Source organism: Pteropus vampyrus, unplaced genomic scaffold (genome assembly GCF_000151845.1).
Source record: "Pteropus vampyrus isolate Shadow unplaced genomic scaffold, Pvam_2.0 Scaffold93, whole genome shotgun sequence".
Taxonomy (NCBI): Eukaryota; Metazoa; Chordata; class Mammalia; order Chiroptera; family Pteropodidae; genus Pteropus; species Pteropus vampyrus.
In genome coordinates, this window is record NW_011888874.1 from 3,978,723 (window position 1) to 3,997,792 (window position 19,070).

At 36.1% G+C, this 19,070-nt stretch overlaps 1 protein-coding gene and 1 pseudogene across 4 annotated transcripts in view; both read left to right on the forward strand.

Annotated features, from left to right (window-relative positions):
- The window catches only part of DOCK10 (dedicator of cytokinesis 10), a 187,111-nt gene that overhangs the window by 139,893 nt on the left and 28,148 nt on the right, over positions 1 to 19,070 (forward strand). For 2 of the 4 annotated variants that reach the window (XM_023532929.1, XM_011364078.2), the window contains exons 28-41: positions 2,098 to 2,244; positions 4,877 to 4,960; positions 7,295 to 7,391; positions 8,901 to 8,945; positions 10,494 to 10,669; positions 10,795 to 10,911; positions 12,119 to 12,230; positions 12,947 to 13,068; positions 13,158 to 13,272; positions 13,355 to 13,421; positions 13,647 to 13,694; positions 14,213 to 14,314; positions 16,333 to 16,457; positions 17,742 to 17,854. In XM_023532929.1, the coding sequence (XP_023388697.1) occupies positions 2,098 to 2,244; positions 4,877 to 4,960; positions 7,295 to 7,391; positions 8,901 to 8,945; positions 10,494 to 10,669; positions 10,795 to 10,911; positions 12,119 to 12,230; positions 12,947 to 13,068; positions 13,158 to 13,272; positions 13,355 to 13,421; positions 13,647 to 13,694; positions 14,213 to 14,314; positions 16,333 to 16,457; positions 17,742 to 17,854 (1,470 nt within the window). Of the gene's footprint in view, positions 1 to 25; positions 73 to 619; positions 692 to 2,097; positions 2,245 to 4,876; positions 4,961 to 7,294; positions 7,392 to 8,900; positions 8,946 to 10,493; positions 10,670 to 10,794; positions 10,912 to 12,118; positions 12,231 to 12,946; positions 13,069 to 13,157; positions 13,273 to 13,354; positions 13,422 to 13,646; positions 13,695 to 14,212; positions 14,315 to 16,332; positions 16,458 to 17,741; positions 17,855 to 19,070 lie in introns of all 4 variants that reach the window. The other 2 variants (XM_023532930.1, XM_023532931.1) reach the window with 2 other exon arrangements.
- On the forward strand, positions 5,821 to 5,939 carry LOC111742410 (annotated as a pseudogene).

Genomic DNA, 19,070 nt, shown 5'->3' on the forward strand with positions numbered 1-19,070 from the left:
GAGGAACTGACTAAGAGTGTGACTGGTCTTTTGAAATCAAATGACTCCACAACAGTCAGGCACGTTCTGAAGGTGAGGACTTCAAAGACGATTCTCTTGCTGTCAGTGTGAGGTTCACGCCAGCCCCTGAAGGGTGACAGGGTTCATCGATTTTTATAGATCATTTTTCTTACAGCTTGACGTTGAACTTTTAGATATTTCGACATGTGGCTTCCATTTTTGATCTTGCCTCTAGCCTTGGAGATGTGAGGAGTGGTCTTTCTGTGATATATTTTAGCATAAAAAGTTTAGTTTTGTTTAGCTAAATGAAACAAATAGAACACCCCGTGAATAAATATTCCACAGGACTATTCTCTAATTTCCCATTCGAGTAAACTGGAATCTAGTTTTACTTTAAAATTCTTTGAGATGACAGAGGAACTGAAATTTTTGACATTTACTTTTGCCATTAGAGGTTTGATAATCCTAATAAAGAATATATTATTTCTCTGATGCATTCAATTTCAAAGAATACAATTTAAGATAAAGATTTTATAATATTACAAGTTGTAAAGAATAAAATTATCATTATTTTACCATAGGATGATAAAATTTCTTATTGTCTTTTTTTTTCTAACAGCATTCCTGGTTCTTCTTCGCAATTATTCTAAAATCGATGGCACAACACTTGATTGATACAAATAAAATTCAGGTAAGATTATAATATCCATCAGTTATGTTAATGAATATGTACTCATTAGTTCCATTTTTATTTACTTCAGAAATCTTAGCAATATATGTCCATTGCTTTTTAAGCGGGAGAAATGATTGCGTGTGTCGCTTCATTCCTGTGGTTTTTATTCTTGCAGTGTGGAGGGCTGGGTGCTCAGAAATTCAGAAATACGTGGTTCAATCTAACTCTGAATTCTGTGTTTCTTTTAGAAATTGTCACATTCTGTAGTGAAAACGTGAGTCTAATTTTCAAGCTAGTTTGTAAAGATTAATGGATCTTACCTCTCTCATGCAAAAGGGCTGTGTAAATGCACAAAGTAGAAACTAGATGGGAAATCCCAGCTGCCTGAAACTTTCCCCTCGGGTGTAGGAGTTCAGACAGGAGGAGCGGATTCCCAACCTAAAGGTGGCCTTTGGGATCCATAGAGTTTTGTTCAATGTATGACATATAATCTCATAGCCAAGCCATTTTGCATCTTAAGGCAAAAGTCTCTTGGCTGTGAAGTCCCACTGGTGCCCGCTGTGACATATGCTGGGACCACTGAGTTAAGACTAGCCGATACAGACTTTCAGCTGTAAGATGAATATGGTCTGAGGATCTAATGCAAAACATGATGATTATAGTGATAACACTGTATTGCGTAATGCAATTTGCTGAGAGCAGGATGTAAATGTTCTCAGCAAAAACACAAAAAAAGGATAAATATGTGAAGTGATAGAAGTGTGAATTAACTAAATGGGGCAATCCTTTCACAATATATATGTATATCAGAACACCACACTGTACACTTTAAATCTCCTACAATTTTTATATGTCAGTTATACCTCAATAAAGCTGAAATTTAAAAAAAAATAGCTGGAACTTACTATCATTAGAGGGCATTTCAAAGCAATATCTGTACTCATTCAGTTATTCATTCATTGATTTCTTATAGTTGTTTATTAGGGGATTCCTAGTTTTTAAAAACTCAAAATAATTGATTTTTAAATTAAATAGAGAACTCTGTATCAAAGAAAGTCTAAAATAATATTCATTAAACCACTGATACTGGCTATTCCAATACTGAGAGGGAAGTGAGGGGAATTAAGATGTGAGAGGTCATAGAAAATGTTACATTGTTTGAAAAGTTTGCAATTAATATATGTTATAGCTCAGTTTTTAATGAAAATGTGAAAAAATGTATTGGCCAAAATAGAAGGAAACATTAAATGAAAATCATGACCTTAAAATTAAAAGGGCTTCTATTTTATTCTTGCATTCAAGTTTTCAAAAGGACATTTCGTTTAATGATACATAAAATAAAGTAAGTCTTTTAGTTTATTTTTTTCCCCAGGCTTAGTATTGCACATGCCACAGTGTAAAGAAATGATCTGTTCTTTCCTTAGCTTTCTCGGGCTCAAAGATTTCCTGAATCTTACCAGAATGAATTGGACAATCTTATAATGGTCCTATCTGATCACGTGATCTGGAAATACAAAGATGCCCTTGAAGAAACAAGAAGGGCCAACCACAGCGTTGCCAGATTTCTCAAGGTACAGTTATAGGAGATCACAATTCCATTCAAGCTCCCGCGATAGTGAACGTGAGGTATTCTAAATGTTAATCAGTTCACATCTCCATTTATGACAAAGAGTCAAAACTAGCACTCTTAGAAAAATACTTTCATCCATGCATCTTTTCTGCTTGAAAATACCTTGTAATTTTTTTTGCCCAATTTGGAGATTCACAGAACAAAGACCAAGGTTAGATAAAAGTATCCACTTGAGTGTTTTCAAATCATAGTGCTTCTAAATATTTTTAGAGAAAAAGGAAATTTTTAAAGGATAACCTACACTGAGGCATGTTATTCTCTCGGGTATTTCTGCCCTTGAAGTGATGTTCTGGATTAACTACTGTTCTAACAATGAAGTCAAATATCTGATTTAGGAAAGCTTTGGAAAATTTAACATTTTTATGATATTACTTCTAGGCTCTTTTTTTACATGATGAAAATGTTATGCACTAAGCACAGAAGAGGAACATTATCAATTAAAGTATTGAGCAACTGGATATATATGGAAATTGGTTATATTTCTTTGGGTTACAGGCATTCATATTGACTTGAGAAGAAAAAGTTATATAAAGTAAAAAAAAAAAAAAGCTAATGCGGAATCATGGTTTATCATTTAACAGATTATGCACTCAACTAGAAAGATAATGTTGACCTCCTCCTTCTTCTTTTGCCCGCTATGGGCTATCATAACCTTACTGGAGCCACTTTTCCTGTTTCTTTGTGGTAGACACCAGAACATACCGGATAGGTTATTATATAAATATAATAATTTAAGAGACTATGTATATAGATGGAAAATTAGGCTGAGTTGTCTTTGGTGAGTTTTAATCCAGTCTAATTTATTTTTCAATGCATTAAGCACTATTTTAAATTATACGTTATATTTGTTCTCACCTTGAATTTATTTTTTTCTTCAATGTTTCGCCTCTCATTTTTGCTTTCCCTTGCTCCTAGAAAGAGAAAGGAATGGTCAGGGTTATGAGGGAAGAGGGTAAAGGAGAAAAATTAATTACTCTAGTTTTCTACTACATTTTGAGATGTATGGGAATAAAGTGTATTATTATGCTGGTAGTTCATTCGAAGTGCTTTACGGAAGGGGATATTTGGAAAGGGTGATACTGTCCAATTTGTAAGCAAATTATATTTTAAAAACATCTGCAATATTCTTCCCTAAATTGCAAAAGAAAATGATGGATAAGCAACTTTTTATAAAGGGAAAAGAACTTCTTATCTACCGTCCTTAGCTTAAATATTCTGAATTTGTTGGAATAAAAGAAGGCTTTCCTTGGAGCTCATTTATGCAACATTGATGCTGGTGGTATATGTCTAACATGGGGGCAAAAAAAAAGTGCCCCAAATGAAAAAGGACAAGATGAAGTAAAAGGCTAACGGTGGTACCAGTGGTTTTGTGAAATCTGTAGACAAAGAGCATCCATTGACACAAGATAAACAAATATAGTCTATAAGGTATGTAGAGCACACAGACCGCACATTGAAAGCAATACTTACAGGTGAAGTTTGTAAATAGAAACATTAATGTAGTATATTGTACATCATAAAAGCCCATCGTACACACATTGTTTTCAAATTGTAGCTTTAATAGCATTTGACACAGAAAACTTATTTTTAAAACTTTCTAAAGTGTATTAGGGGCATCATTTGAGCTAGGAGAGAAAAAGGGAAAGGGAGAGAAAGTGATCTTTTATGTGAACTTGAAAGTAGTCATTTAGTACAATACCTGTGAATTGACGAACTTTTTGCTTTCAGCTGCTGGACGTGCTCGACATTGCCCACTCGCGTTGGTGTTGTAATTCTCTTACAGTCCCAGAAACCTGATAATAGTTATTTGCCCAACTGGAGCTTCAAACAACTTTTATCTCTTTTAGTTACTTAATTATACATTAGTAATCAAATTCCATGAATTAGTCGTAATTGGAATTTAACTACTGAAATGTAACTGTAACACTGTGCTTATTCCAAGCCTGGAGAAAGCACTCTATCTGGTGTGGATATATAAAAATGTCCTAAGATTAGAATGCACTCTTTTTCATGTCATGGGAAAATAATATATTTGCAGCAATTATGCCAAAAACCTTGTATATTTCCCTGACGATTCTCTCCTGGAAGTAGAAAAGATACAAATGGATCCACGACTACCTAGGTAGCTTTTGTAATTTTTCCTTTAACTGCCAATCTGGGTCACAGTTCTAACTTACTTGAATGTGCCTATCTTGGTATTTTTTTTCTGAAGACATAATACCAAAGAGGTAGCAAAGGAAAGTTTATTCTGATTTTTATTTTTCTTTTCAGATGGCCATATCTTTTTAGCTACTCGCCTGATGAATTACTACTTTATTTCAATTAGCTTTTGGAAACCATTTGGTAATCACCCAGTATAAGAGACAGACTTAGTTTATTAGCAAAATATGTTCAAAGAAACATCTGTGGTATTTCTCTCTAAATATTAAAAAAAAGATCGACAAAGAAGTCTCTGAAAAGGGGAAATCTTCATTATCTACTGGTCCTTAAAGTGCAGATGTTTGACTTTAGAATTTTACCTTTAATGGTCCTTAAAGTGCAGATGTTTGAATTTAGAATTTTACCTTTTTTAGCGCTGCTTCACCTTCATGGATCGGGGCTTTGTGTTTAAGATGGTTAACAATTACATCAGCATGTTCTCCTCTGGTGAGCTCAAGGTAAGCATCGCTACGGCACTGTAAATAAATGACAGGTTTCTGTGTATATCTGCCTAGAACATTAACCTCTCGATTCTTGGCACCAAAAAAGTAATTTATGTTCCAATGAGAGGCAGTCTCTTAAAATGGGTCATCTGCTAGGTAAGTCTCTCAAATCCTTCCTTAATAGGGGACAAAGGAGAGCGGAGTGACGGTGTTTACAGCTCACTTCTATCTCCTGTGGATGGTGAAGGAATGATTGTTGCCAGCGGCCCTTCCCATAGTCCAGTTTGCTCAGGGCTGCATCGGTTATAGCGCTAGAAGTCCACTCCCTGGAAATCCTTGAATCTTGGGCAAAATGGACAGTTGATCGCCCTACCTAAATAGGAGATGTGTGTTGGGAGATAGTCGGGAACGGCTCTCTGGAGAAGAGTGGAACGTTCTCGAAGTGTTGCTTCAAGACTAGTACAGGAGCATCGCCTCAAAACCGAAATCTGTATCATATCAAGACTTTCAGGGCACCACTGTGCACGCCCAGGTCTGAGAACCACAGAACTATAGCATGGCATATGCTGGAGGGAAACAAGCCTAGAAATAAATCAGATCATGAAAGCTATTATCCACTGAGATTCTTGGGGTTGCAAGCAACCGAAACTTACTCCAATTTGACCAAAAGGGAATTTATTGGAAGAATATCGGGAGTAAATAGCATCAGTGAAACAGCTTTTGAACTAGACATGGGAAAAAACAGGGATGAGGCATGTAGAGGGCAGGAATAATCGCAAAGGAAGAACCACTGGGCCAACCAAGGTCTGTTGCTGAAATGCATTGGCCAGAACCATTTTCTGCCTCTTAACACTCTGCTTAAGATTTACATTCAAGTCTATTGCCATGACATTCTGAACAAGCTTGATCCCATCTGATCTCGGAAGCTAAGCAAGGTCAAGCCTGGTTAGTACTTGGATGGGAGATCACCTAGGAAGACCAGGTGCTGTAGGCATAAAATATAAATAAAAAAATAAAGGATTGTAAGCTGACAAGGTCCTTGCAATCTGTGAGGTCAACCAAGGATTGCCTCACCTAAAAATAAAAATAAAAATAAATTTAAAAAAAGATTTACATTCAAGAGAGGAAGTGTGTGGCGGACTGCATTGGGTCACATGCCTGCCTCTTAAAGAGGGGAGACAGGGCCCCTGAAGAAATAGTTGCCCATTAACCTTTACCCATTTGGAAGAAGGTACATTCTAAGAGGGGAATTATTCAGGTCAGTGGAAAGAATAACCAATGTAGAAAGGCCACAAATAAATAATGATCTTCTTATACCTTTCAGGTCATGTTTAGGAGCCTGAATGTTATTTTTTTTGGCAGCGGAGATTCACTTTTCATAAGGGGAGTTACATGATTCTATGTCATGTGGTTTTGAGAATCCAATTCTCTATGTAAATAATTTTTTAAAAAATAATCTTTGTTAGTGCTCTAATTATGCAAGAAATTTGCAGAAGATCCATTTAGCTATAATCCCAGTAGACCTAAATTATATATTTTTCAAACACCAAACAGAAGGTTCTCGATGAAGAATAATTAAAGTATAATTTGATTATACTCTTGTTCGCCTTGACATACGAAGCATTAAGTCAAATAACAATCCTTGTTTGAAACTGCAGTATTTTAAATTATTGACCAATGTTGTCAGAAAATATAATTCTAAAATACTTGAGCAAATATATTTTGTTGTGTTAGTTGATGATAGCGAACATAATGAATACAATCAATCTGAGTCTTAAAAATCAATTCCTTACCTTGCATGAGAGTGAAAACAGAACAGTTATGAACATGCTAATTGTTCCTACTTATGTGGTTTTTCCAAGCTCATGTATCACAGTTGTCTTAAACCATGTCTGGACTCCATTTATCACTGCCCTAATCAAAACATTATTGAAAAGACAGACCTGTCTGCAAGAGCAGGGAAGAGGTTGACTTAATAACACATGCTAAGAACTAGTGGCATGTGGAGTTGGCTCTAACTTTAGATTCTCTGCATTGTTCTCTTCCTCAGTTGACCGTAGTGCTCTGTCCTAGGATCTGAGTGTAATTTTAGAACTTTTAGAACTCATACATGTGATAGGGCACTATTTTTCTCAGAATAAATATGTTATAAGCTAAAAGAACCAAAAAATATGACACAGTAAGATCTTATCTCATAGAAGCTTAACATAGATTACAAACGGGGTCACTACTTTCGGGTGGCCTTAACCAGTCTCCAAAAATTGGGAGACTGACACATTTACCACTTCAGAAGAGACAGAATCATTTAAATTGTGTAAATAATAGACATTCCATTTGCCTCTTTTCCAGACCTTATGCCAGTATAAATTTGATTTTCTTCAAGAAGTATGTCAGCATGAACATTTTATTCCTTTGTGTCTCCCCATAAGATCAGCAAACATTCCAGGTAATAATTGCCAGAATTTTCATCAGTTTCTGCAAAGTAAAAACTTTTTTTGTGTTTGTTTTTGTTGTTTTCCCATTTCCTCAATCTTGGTTTTATCTGAAGTTGTCACATGAGCATTAGACCCAGCTAATCAGATAAAAATGTAAAAGACATCGTTGGCCTGTGGTAATGAATATAGCTCTATATTTCTCAATTTTCATCTGCGTTTCTTTTTTTAATAAAAAAAAAGCCAAAAAAAAATATAAAATTGGTGATTGTAGATAAAAGAATTTTAACCTAGAGCCATACTGTCTTCCACCATACTGGCTTCAAAACACAGCTTCCCTTTGATTTTGAGAAACATAAAATTACACAGAGGAAAAGTTATACTTTGTGAGTATAAATTTATTTAAAATTATCAGTTAATGTGTGGAATTATGTTAGAATCCAGTTCCTCCAAATGAGTTTTATGCAAAGAAACCAGTGCCTTGGAAAGCAGGCAGGCAGATGGACAACACTGTGGATAGTGATCTCTCTGGATCTGAAAGACAGAGATGGATGTGCGAGTAAGAATGGGCTCCACATTTTGTTTACTATACTTGCTATAACGTAAATGGTCTACAGAAAATATTTTCATTCATTACTTTTATCATATATATGATGCTCATTCTGTACCATCATGATCCTAGTACTAGAGTATCCCTCATCTAGAAAACAGAAACTTATCAAACGTCAAGATGCAAAGAAAACACTAAAATGATTTGGGAACTTAAAATACTTTACTTCTGAGCAGTGAGTAAGTTATTCACAGGGTGCAATTTTGATGTCCATGAAAAGCAGAAACTAAAATGGTAAAGAGCCTCTGTACATCTATTATGGCTTGCACTAGTACTTTGGAGGGAAAAAGAGAATAGAGTACATTATGCAGCCTCTAAAAGTTTTGTCATTTTCATCTTAAATATAAGCTACATATATTATATCATTCTTTTTCTAATCAATGAAGCACATTTAATCTAAATGCCTTCATAGAAGAAAAGGATAGAATTGTTATTTGGGGCGATAAGATTTTTAGCCTCTTGTTTCATATTTGTTTTGTTTTATAAACTAGCGCCAAGTGGGTTAGCCGAGTGGTTAAAATACTCGATAGGATCAAACCTATATCTGGTCATTTTGATTCCAATTGTTTACTATTTGTCAGTAACTCAGAAAAAGGCCTGATTATCTGTTTTTAGACCTAATATTATCAACAGTAAACATAAAAATATATGTTTCATAGCAAGTAGATTTCTGATGGAAAAACAGGTGTTCAAATAAAGGCTAAGAATTAAAATAATTCTGTTCACGGTATTCCTTTTAATGAAACAAAGAACCTAAGGCTTTTGTCTTGGAAAACAAAGCTTTATGAAGGGCTGACTTAACATTTGAGAACAATATATTTTCATTTTTCAGTATAAATTACGTGGTTAATGAATATACCATACATCTGAGCATGGATATATCTGAACTTTTTGTTTATTTTATTGAATCCAGATCCTCTGACACCTTCGGAATCAACTCAAGAGCTACATGCATCAGGTATTCAATGAGTTTTACATATTATCTAAGTATCAATAACCACATCCTAATTCAATAACATTGATGAGTATAGATACTACAAATGTCCAGGTTCCAGATGCTAATAAATAGCCATATATTTAATACTATATCGTCAAAATAGTCAAAACATTTTCTGAACTTTTCTCTAGTCACAGATAATTAAATGATCCCCCAACTTGAATTATTTTATGTTTTATTCCCTAGAGCTCGAATTCTTTTTATTTTCCCAAAGCATCTGAAATTTCCTTAGAATGTATCACAAATAAAATTCCCAGCTATATATAATAGCATGTTTGTTCAATGTAACTGGCTTTATATGCTATATTTTTTTTTCAATAAACCATAGCCTGGTTTGAGCTATCTTTTCAACAATAATATTATTAGTATCATATAAATTGAATATAACTAGAATATTCCAGTGGTGCATTACACTAATCATAACTACCTTAATGGCTCTCCCGAAAGTTAAATAAAGTAGCACCTCTAATGTGCTTAGCCTGGTGTTGGCAGACAGTACGTGTTCTATAAGTGAGTGTTCATCTTATTATTAACAGTCACATTTAGGAAACACATTGGACAATTCGGAAGAAAATGCATTATGACTGGAAATTTTAACATTGCTTTTTCTGTAATTCAGGCTCAACATTTGCAGCCTCCTTTGATTTTCCCCTCTCCATGTTCCTTCATTCTTCAGCCAACTTGCCCTGATATTACCTCTACTACTTTGGTCCTGCTACCCCAGGCCCTCTCACTTCTCCCCTCCGTCCCCTATGGCCACAGCCTCCTGTATTGTATCCCTCACCCCACATCTTCCTACCATCTACTTCATTTACATCCTGCTATCACAATAGTAAGTCAATAAAGCACAGTTCAGACTGGCCTCTGATCTCAAAGCCCTTAGCGACTTATCATTTCCTATAGAGATGCAGATGGAATTCTACAGAATTGCAAATATGAAGAAACCTAAATGCCAGCTACAAAATCTGTACTTAGGTTTCTCATCATCTATGCCCAATCTATGGCTTAAATCTCAATTCTCGCTGCTCTTCTTTTGGGTGCTGTGCTCACTGCTGCCCCAGTACCTGTGCTCCACACGTACCTGTGTTTTCAGAATTCAGTGCCGTGGAAACCCTATCCCTTCTCCTCTACCCACTGCCTCCTCTGCTCCCACAACTCTCCGCACCTCTAAACCTTAAGCATCTCCAAAGGCTTACTTCAACATATGCCTTCCACGAACATGTCCTGATTCTTCCAGACGGAATGTTTCTCTCATCTCAAATGCTATAACGCTGTAGACATGTCACTTTTCTGGAACTTAGCGTTTGACACCACGCATTATTTGCGTTAGTACTACACAGTACCCCCTTCTTACTAAATGCTTCTCTCACATTTCTCAACAATGTGGCAAGACCGTATCACCGAATCCTCCTGATGGTGGGAGGAGTCGAGTCGTTTGATAAATCTGCCTTGATTATAAAGTGATCATTTGATTTTCAATAACAGAATCTCTTTACTTTCCTCATAAAGATATGCCTGAATATTCGGTCACGAATGAATTTTGCCGCAAGCACTTCTTAATCGGGATTCTGCTCCGAGAAGTTGGCTTTGCTCTGCAGGAAGACCAAGATATCAGGCACTTAGCTTTAGCTGTCCTGAAAAATCTAATGGCTAAGCATTCGTTTGATGATCGATACAGAGAACCAGTAAGTGATCTCCCTTTCTGCCTTGCCTAAACACCATTTAATGGCTCACTGCATTAAATGCATAATCAAACCAATGAGTATTGATTTTTCTGTGAATCACTCATTTTGGCTACCTTTTCACCTAGAGAAAGCAGGCCCAGATAGCAAGCTTATACATGCCCCTCTATGGCATGCTTCTGGACAACATGCCCAGGATTTACCTGAAGGATCTATATCCTTTCACTATCAATACATCAAACCAGGTAAGTTTGCACAATATTTCAGATGTCTATTTGAGTCAAGAGTTTACATATATATTTTTTGCCCTAGATAACCACTTCCCTTCAACTGTCAGCAACTAAAGATTAAATAACACTTTTTGCTAGATATTTTTGAGACATTCATATCTGTGTCATTTGTTCCAGGTTGGTTACTAAAGCCTTCCACCTACACTGTCTCTTCAGCGTTTCGTTTTCATTTTCCTCTGTTCTCTGCATTGTCTTACAGTCCTCTCCAGTTTTTACAAGGCTGCTCTGTGGCACTCATGTTCCCATCCTTCGTGTATAACTTTGCCCACCACCTTTCTATCAACTTTAAGACCACCTGGTTGTAATATAGCCTAGTGCCTTATTTATAGTCACAGCCCAGGAGTGGCCTGTTTGTCATCTTTCCTCCACTGAGCCATCATAGTGACTGTCCAACAACCCTCTTGGGATCTGTTGCCTGTGTTCAAATCCCAGATGAATTAACACACTGCTGAATTCAGTAACTATATATATAGATCTCTCTCTCTTTCTCTTTCTCTCTCTCTCCAGATCTCTCTCCAGAGAGAGAGAGAGAGAGAGAGAGAGAATGAGAGAGAGAGAGAGGGAGATTACCTTCTAGAAGTTAGATGCTTTGCTTTTGGAATTTTTTTTTTGAGTGGGGCAGGGTGGAGACCTTGTTCAAAATCCAACAGTATCAGATACTATCTGTGTAACCTTAAATAAATTATTCAACCTCTTTAAGCCTCTATTTCCTTATTTATAAAATGGGATAAAATACCTTCATCACAGGATTCCTATGAAGATTAAATTGTTATAGAAAACACTTATCATAGAGACTGACACATAAGTATTTAAAATCTAGTTTTTAGTAATATATATGATAACCCACGATAATAATGATGTATAATCTATAATGTAATCCATAAATATATCAATAACAATTCCAGCCATTTATTCTATATCTAAAAGATAGTTTCCACCACAGTGCAAAAAATATTCAAATCATGTAAGAAATCAACTTGTGACTAAGAGTATGGTTTTGATAATATTCATTTTCGCTGCCTACTCTGGCAGAAGATTTTTGCGGGAGTATAAAAGATCAAATCAAATATCATCTCATTGAAAGAGTAGTGAAGAAGGCATGCGTGGGTTGAGAATGTGAAAATATGATGCTTCTCATTAATCTCTTCTACTTTGAATACAGGGGTCTAGAGATGACCTCAGCACCAACGGAGGATTTCACAGCCAGTCAGCTATGAAACATGCAAACTCTGTGGACACATCATTTTCCAAAGATGTTTTAAATTCCATAGCAGGTACTTGAGAACTTCCGCGGACACTTCTGTTTAACACTCATCCATGTTTACGTTGTATATTATTGTGCTTTTCACCCACTTCATAACCCATTACATATAATCTATATGGCAAAGCACATCACATTTATAAAGCTAAAGAGTCTTCTTACACATTTGTTGGAATGCCATCCAGAGACTTCTATTTAGCGTTCATTTTTACTTGGCTCAAGGAGTAATCTACTCAGATGTTATCAAATTGCTTCATTCTGGAAACAATCTTTAAGCTTTCATTGCATACTGCCTTTTAAGATATAATAGCCCTTCAACTTCAAAGACTATTTTCAAGAACTATTTTGGAAATGTCATCTTGATTTCTTATAAACTGCCAAAAATTGAAAGCTTCTTTCCCGAAAATATCCTTGTGAACTTTTATTAAAGCACTTTTAAAACAAAAAGTTCTTCAAAAAGCTTTTTAAAAAATCAAAGAATAAGCTTTACTTTATTTTCATTTATAATGGTCTAAATCTTTCTAAATCCTTAATGCTGGCATGGCTGTTGTAAAGATACTTAAAATGTTGCAAATCTTTAATACCAATCCGAGACTTTATTTTGTCAACCTTTCACAGCACTGCTGCTACCTCAATGGTCAACATCTTTTTGGTGTATCATTTTAGTTTTTTTTTTGTCTGTGCTCATACATCTCATTATCATCTGTGTGCTGTGGCTTATGTTTGCAGCATTTTCATCAATAGCTATTTCTACAGTAAACCATGCTGATTCCAGAGCATCCTTAGCAAGTCTGGACTCCAATCCAAGTACCAATGAGAAGAGCAGTGAGAAAACTGACAACTGTGAAAAGGTAGGACTTCCCTCCCAGACGTGCTCAGCATATGAAGAGTCCCATTTCTCTTACTCCTACTCAATCCTTATTGGTTCTTTGATTCCTAGATCCCAAGACCCTTGTCTTTGATAGGCTCAACGCTTCGATTTGACAAGTTAGATCAAGCAGAAACCAGGAGCCTTCTTATGTGCTTTCTTCAAATTATGAAGACAATTTCAGAGGGTAAAGAGAACTCTTTATAATTATATTTAAAAAAATATTTTGAATTTCAAAGAGTCTCATGGTACATGGTGTTTCCTTTCAGAGACTCTGATTGCCTACTGGCAAAGAGCACCTAGTCCGGAAGTGTCTGACTTCTTCAGCATCTTGGAGTGAGTTGTAGAGTGGATTAGTTAACACTTTCTTTCTGGAACTTTCTAAAGACTTTATTATACCATACTTCATTCTAAGAACACATATGGTGAATTATCTATCAATAATAATGAATAAAATATTTAAAGAAAATTTAATAGTTTTTCTTTTAATATACTTAGATGAACAGTTTGTATAAATAAAAGGGCATGAATAATGAGAATATGACTTTTTTTCCTTTCTAGTGTTTGTCTTCAAAATTTCAGATACCTAGGAAAACGCAATATAATAAGGTAATAATTTTTAAGTTTCAATAGGTTAGTCTGGTCTTTTAAAAAGAATTGTGACATAATTAATGTATCGGGTTAGATTTAACATATATGTTAGAAATCTTAAAATGCAAATAAGGTTGGCCTCACATTGGACACAGGAGTTTGGCAGTTGCCCCATCACACAGTATAAAACCAAATGGGAAGAAAAGCACAAAACACACAGTTCTAAAAGGAAATCACATTGCAAGTAGCTTCTGAACAGATTTGTCTACTTTTATATGAATAGAACTTGAAGATACCTATTTAAGAAAATACTTCCAATAAATTAAAAAAATTAATCTGGAATAACTTGGTGCCGTCATTCTTTTCTCATGAGACAAAAAAGCCCCTAGCACCTTCACTAAACCCCCAATTTGTCTATTTCCAGACAAAACTATAATTTTATTTTTCATAGCATTTGAATTTGCCCATTTTCATTTTTATTAACATGTAAATTACAAATACTGAGCTAAGATGAAAACTTCATTTTTTTCTTGCAGGAAAATTGCTGCTGCATTTAAATTTGTGCAGTCCACCCAGAACAACGGAACTCTCAAAGGATCCAATCCTTCTTGCCAAACATCGGGTCTCTTGACACAATGGTAATGTCACATTTGCTTGATATTTAAATTTATGTTATGTTTACATGTATGTGTCTGTGCAGTATGAATAAGCATGCATGTGCACACACTCACATGCACACACATATATATGTATGTATATATTTCTAACCAAATGGAGATTTCAAGTTTCTCTGAAGAAACTTCTTAGGTATTTCAGTATCTGCACCACTGGCTTGTAAAGACCTAAGAGGCAAAGATTATACAAAGATTATGGCTTACACTCACCTAGAGGAGCACAATGCCTTGCACAGAATGAGAGCTAATGACTATCTTAATTTAATTGAACCTTAAAAGACACAATTCCAATAAATGCCTCTTTTAATGTTAACCAATCTCCCAGTAGAATATGGGGTTATATATCCCCATTATTTTCAGTAATTGCAGTGCTTGAGCAGTGTTCTTAGAGCTGAAATTGTTTTTTCAAGGGTCAAAGGCAATGAGGAAGCATGGGTGGCCCCATAAGCTCATTTTAGATTTCCCAGTCATTAAACTGAATTGACTAGCGTATAAGACCTGGAGTCATCATTCATTAACCTATTCTATGGGAAACATTAGCCCCAAAACCCTACCTTAAAGCTCCTCTGGGTCTAGAACATAAGAATTCTTTGCTAAAATTTTCTCCAGTTTGATTTGTTCTTCCCGGAGGTATTATAATATATTTAATATAAAATGGCTATAGTTTAGAAGATTTTAGAAAGAAATATGAAAGTGGTGTACGGCCAATAAATAATAGAACAATTTTTGCCTCCTTCTGTCTATGGGGACCCCTTGAAATTGCCCCTTTGTGAGAAAGTAAATGGAAAAATGAAATGAGCATGTTTTGCAAATGGCTACAGAAGACTATAAATAATTACTTTCCCTGTTTAATAACAGCAGTGACCCACCCGAGGTCATTGAAGTTTTGTAAATGTTTGGTGGGTTAGATTTCAGGCTCCTTCCTGAACCTTCTGCACAGGTCTTGGCCATTTCTGCCCCTTCCTCCTAGAAACCAGGGCTTGTCCTCCAGGGGTTCCAGACTGAAGTAGACTCAAAACCTACAAATAATCCAGTCCCAAAGGTACAAGCCCTACATCTCAGAACCAATTATTCTTGTAGCTTCAGGAACCATCCAGACTTTCCTGGCCACTCAAAGCCAAAGCCAGATCTCCTGGGCCTCGATCCATCCAGAGTTTTTGATTTAGCCAGAACGAAATAGGCCTTGAGGAGTGTGACAAAGGGAAAAGTATGGCCTCTGATTTAACCTTGACTCTTCAGGGTACCTCCTATTGTCTACTGTCCTCGAAGAAATGTTCTGTTTCCCTTGGCTAAATGATAGTTTAAATGAATGTCAGGAGTGGGACGTATTCCCACGACCACAGTAACGCTGGCTCGTCTCCCAATTGGGAGTGCCAAGGAAGCACTGAATGAGAGCCATTGCAGGCACTGCCATTGCCCTGGGAAAGGGGGCTGCATGGAGGGGCTTCAGCTCTCCCTCATGAGGATCTCATGTTGGCCCCCGCGGACATGACACAAATAGATGATGAAACAAATACAATTAGAAGAGTTGTTTCTGACCAGAGTTTACTTGTTTTTACATTTTGCCTCTTAAAAATAATTTTATGCAATTGAGCTATAGTGTATAATACTGTTTTAATGTCTACCACTGTGCCTTTCTGATCAACCGGTAGCCAACTTAGCATCCATGAATCCTCCAATTCATTAAATACGAATTAATATCATTGTGCAGGTTTAAATTCAGTATCGACTATTCTATAATCTTTCATGATCTCTTTTCTTTCTGAACCCTTTTTTGGCTTAAATAAAATTTCATCAAAAGTGCTTCTAAAAAAAAGAGTACTTCTAAAAGTCCCTTTTATCACGTCACCTACAATTAATATTTTTAATAAAAAGTCTCATTACGGAAAACTGTTCAATATTTAACTCGATCTGGAATATTTGAATGAACATTTGGATATCATATCCCTATTACTTTAACCATTTTTCTTTTTTATTTTCAGGATGAACACCACTTCTGGTCACGAAGGACATAAGCAGCACAGATCACAAACTTTACCTATAATTCGAGGCAAAAATGCACTCTCTAACCCCAAACTCTTACAGATGCTAGACAATACCATGACCAGTAAGTAAACCGGAAAGAATAGGAACAGATGGTTATCAGTTTTTCTCTAAATGTGTATAGAACATGGAATGCATTATAATATTTCAGAAATATAGAGAATACTGTCGTGCCACTGAGAACACTGCTTTTCAGGCTTGCCATAGCCTGGAGAGTTTTTCTTAGGGAAAAGAACCACCAGGAAGTGGTTTGAATATGCAGTGTCCTTATGAGGAAGAAAGGGGAAAAGCAAACTCTCAATATAATACGTTTAGTGTAGCTCCTCTGGGAAAAATAATGGCTTTTGGTATCATGAGAGTTATGTGGGTCTCTCTCAACCATATTTTTACTGCCTGCTCTGTGGGAAGAGGAGAAAGTTGTCTATGTCCTAGAAGTAGTAAGCGTGAGATCTTAAATCCAGTGAGGCCCACGTTCCAGCTGTGAATGAGGAAAGAACAGGAGCCAGGGTCTTGTATCATGTAAATGGACACACGGCCACAGTTTGCCGTTTAAAGGTATATGCCTTATCCTGTAAATACATTTGGTGGCTTTTTGAGGACGTTAATACAAACTTCCCACTGAGATTGTACATTTGGTCTATTAGCCTGGGAACCTAAAACTTGACCCAGACTGATTATGGAAGAAACATGAATCAATGGCTAAGATAATGGAAAAAATGTAAGAAATAGTAGAAATCAACCACTCAGGTTTTTGAAATCTCTACAGCTGACATGCAAAAAGGGCGCACGCACTGTCTTAGTTCAAGGTGCTACAACAAGACACCATAGACTGGGCAACTTAAACGACATTTATTTCCCACAGTTCTAAAGGCTGAGAGGTCCAAGATCAAGGTGCCAACAGATTTGATGTCTGGCGAGGACCCACTTTCTGGACAGCAGATGTCTGCATTCTTGCTGCGTCCTCACATGGTGGAGAGAGAGAGAGAGAAAGAGATGGCTTTTCTGGCATCTCTTCATATAAAGGCACTAACCGCATTGATGAGGGTTTCACTCTCAAGACCTAATTACCTCTCAAAAACCCCAAGTCCAAATACCATCACATTGGGATTCACACCAACAAATGAATTTGGATGACTCAGACATTTAATCTTTAGCATCCACTAAAGACTCTGTCTAGCGTTTTTGATTCAGCCAATAAAGAAGTTGAACAAAACAAAAGCACTTTAATTTAATAAATTATTTATCAAAACACCAGTAAACACTGAAAATGTTCTAATAGAAGAAAGTCCTTTACAGGGTACGAAGAGTTGCCTTAGATGTTTATGCATGCTCCACTTTGTATTTTTAGGCAACTCCAATGAAATAGACATCGTGCACCACGTGGACACAGAGGCCAATGTAGCTACAGAGGTTTGCCTTACTATTCTAGACCTGCTGTCCCTCTTCACTCAGATTCACCATGTGAGTATGAACCTGACATCCGCAACATGGTAAAATGCAAGGTAGAAAAGTCATGTGAAGTCAAGAGAACGTTTTTTGAAATATTTCATAAAATCAATAACATAAATCAACCTAAGTGTGAGTGGGAAACATGGTAAAGGTGAGATTCAGATTTTATCAGAAATTAACTAATGCTAGATTGATATATGCACATGTATATTTCACTATTGTCAAGTAATAGACACGCTTTCTTCCTAAAATCTCCTACTTCACTGTCAGGCAAGCTGGACTGAGTGAGAATGTGACTCCACTTTTTCATTCTCAAAGGGAATTTGAGAATGAAAAGAGCTAGATCTTTTATAGAGCTAGATCCAATAGACTAATAATGTTGAGTGTCTTTTCATGTGATTATTTGCCATCTGGATATCTTTCGTGAAGTAATACCACTACATACTATTAGAATGGCTAAATTTAAGAAGACTGACCATTCCAAGTTTTCGCAAAGATATGGAGAAGCTGGAACTCTCATTTACTCATGGTTGGAATGCAAAATGGTAAAAACACATTGGAAAACAGTATGTCAGTGTAAAAAGTTAGACATACATCAATCATGTGACCCACCATTTATTTACCCAGGAGAAATAAAAGCATTTGTGTACTCAAAGCTTTGCACGAAAATATTTACAGTAGCTATTTTTTTAATAATTAAATGCTGGAAACAACCCAAATTATATAAACAGGTTAATGGATTCTTTAAAATGGTGTTATATCTATATAATAGGATACTGCTCAGTCATGCTCAGTGAAGGCAGCCAAACAAAAAGAGCATATACTATATGGTTCTATTTATATAATATTGTATAAAATGCGAAGTGTAGAAACTGTATTTCAATTACACCTCGATAAAGCTATTAAAAACATTAGCTCAACCTAATGAGCTTACAGATGTTAAAGTTCCAACTAGGAAAAGCCGAATCTGTTGAATAAAGTCTACACCAAACACAATGAGTAAACCAAGAAAGCACTGTGGTAGAAAAAGCAAAGACCATATTTTAATTCTTTATTGCGTAATGGAAATGTCACTCAAATCGCATGCATCTCACAGGCTTTCCCAATGCCTATGAGGCCCTGCCTGTCTGTGACCTCATCTCCTACCTCTCTCCTGCCCCCGCCCCACCCACCATGCTCAGGCTACTCTGCTCTTTTTTTTTTTTTTTTCAGCCATGAACTCCCTGAT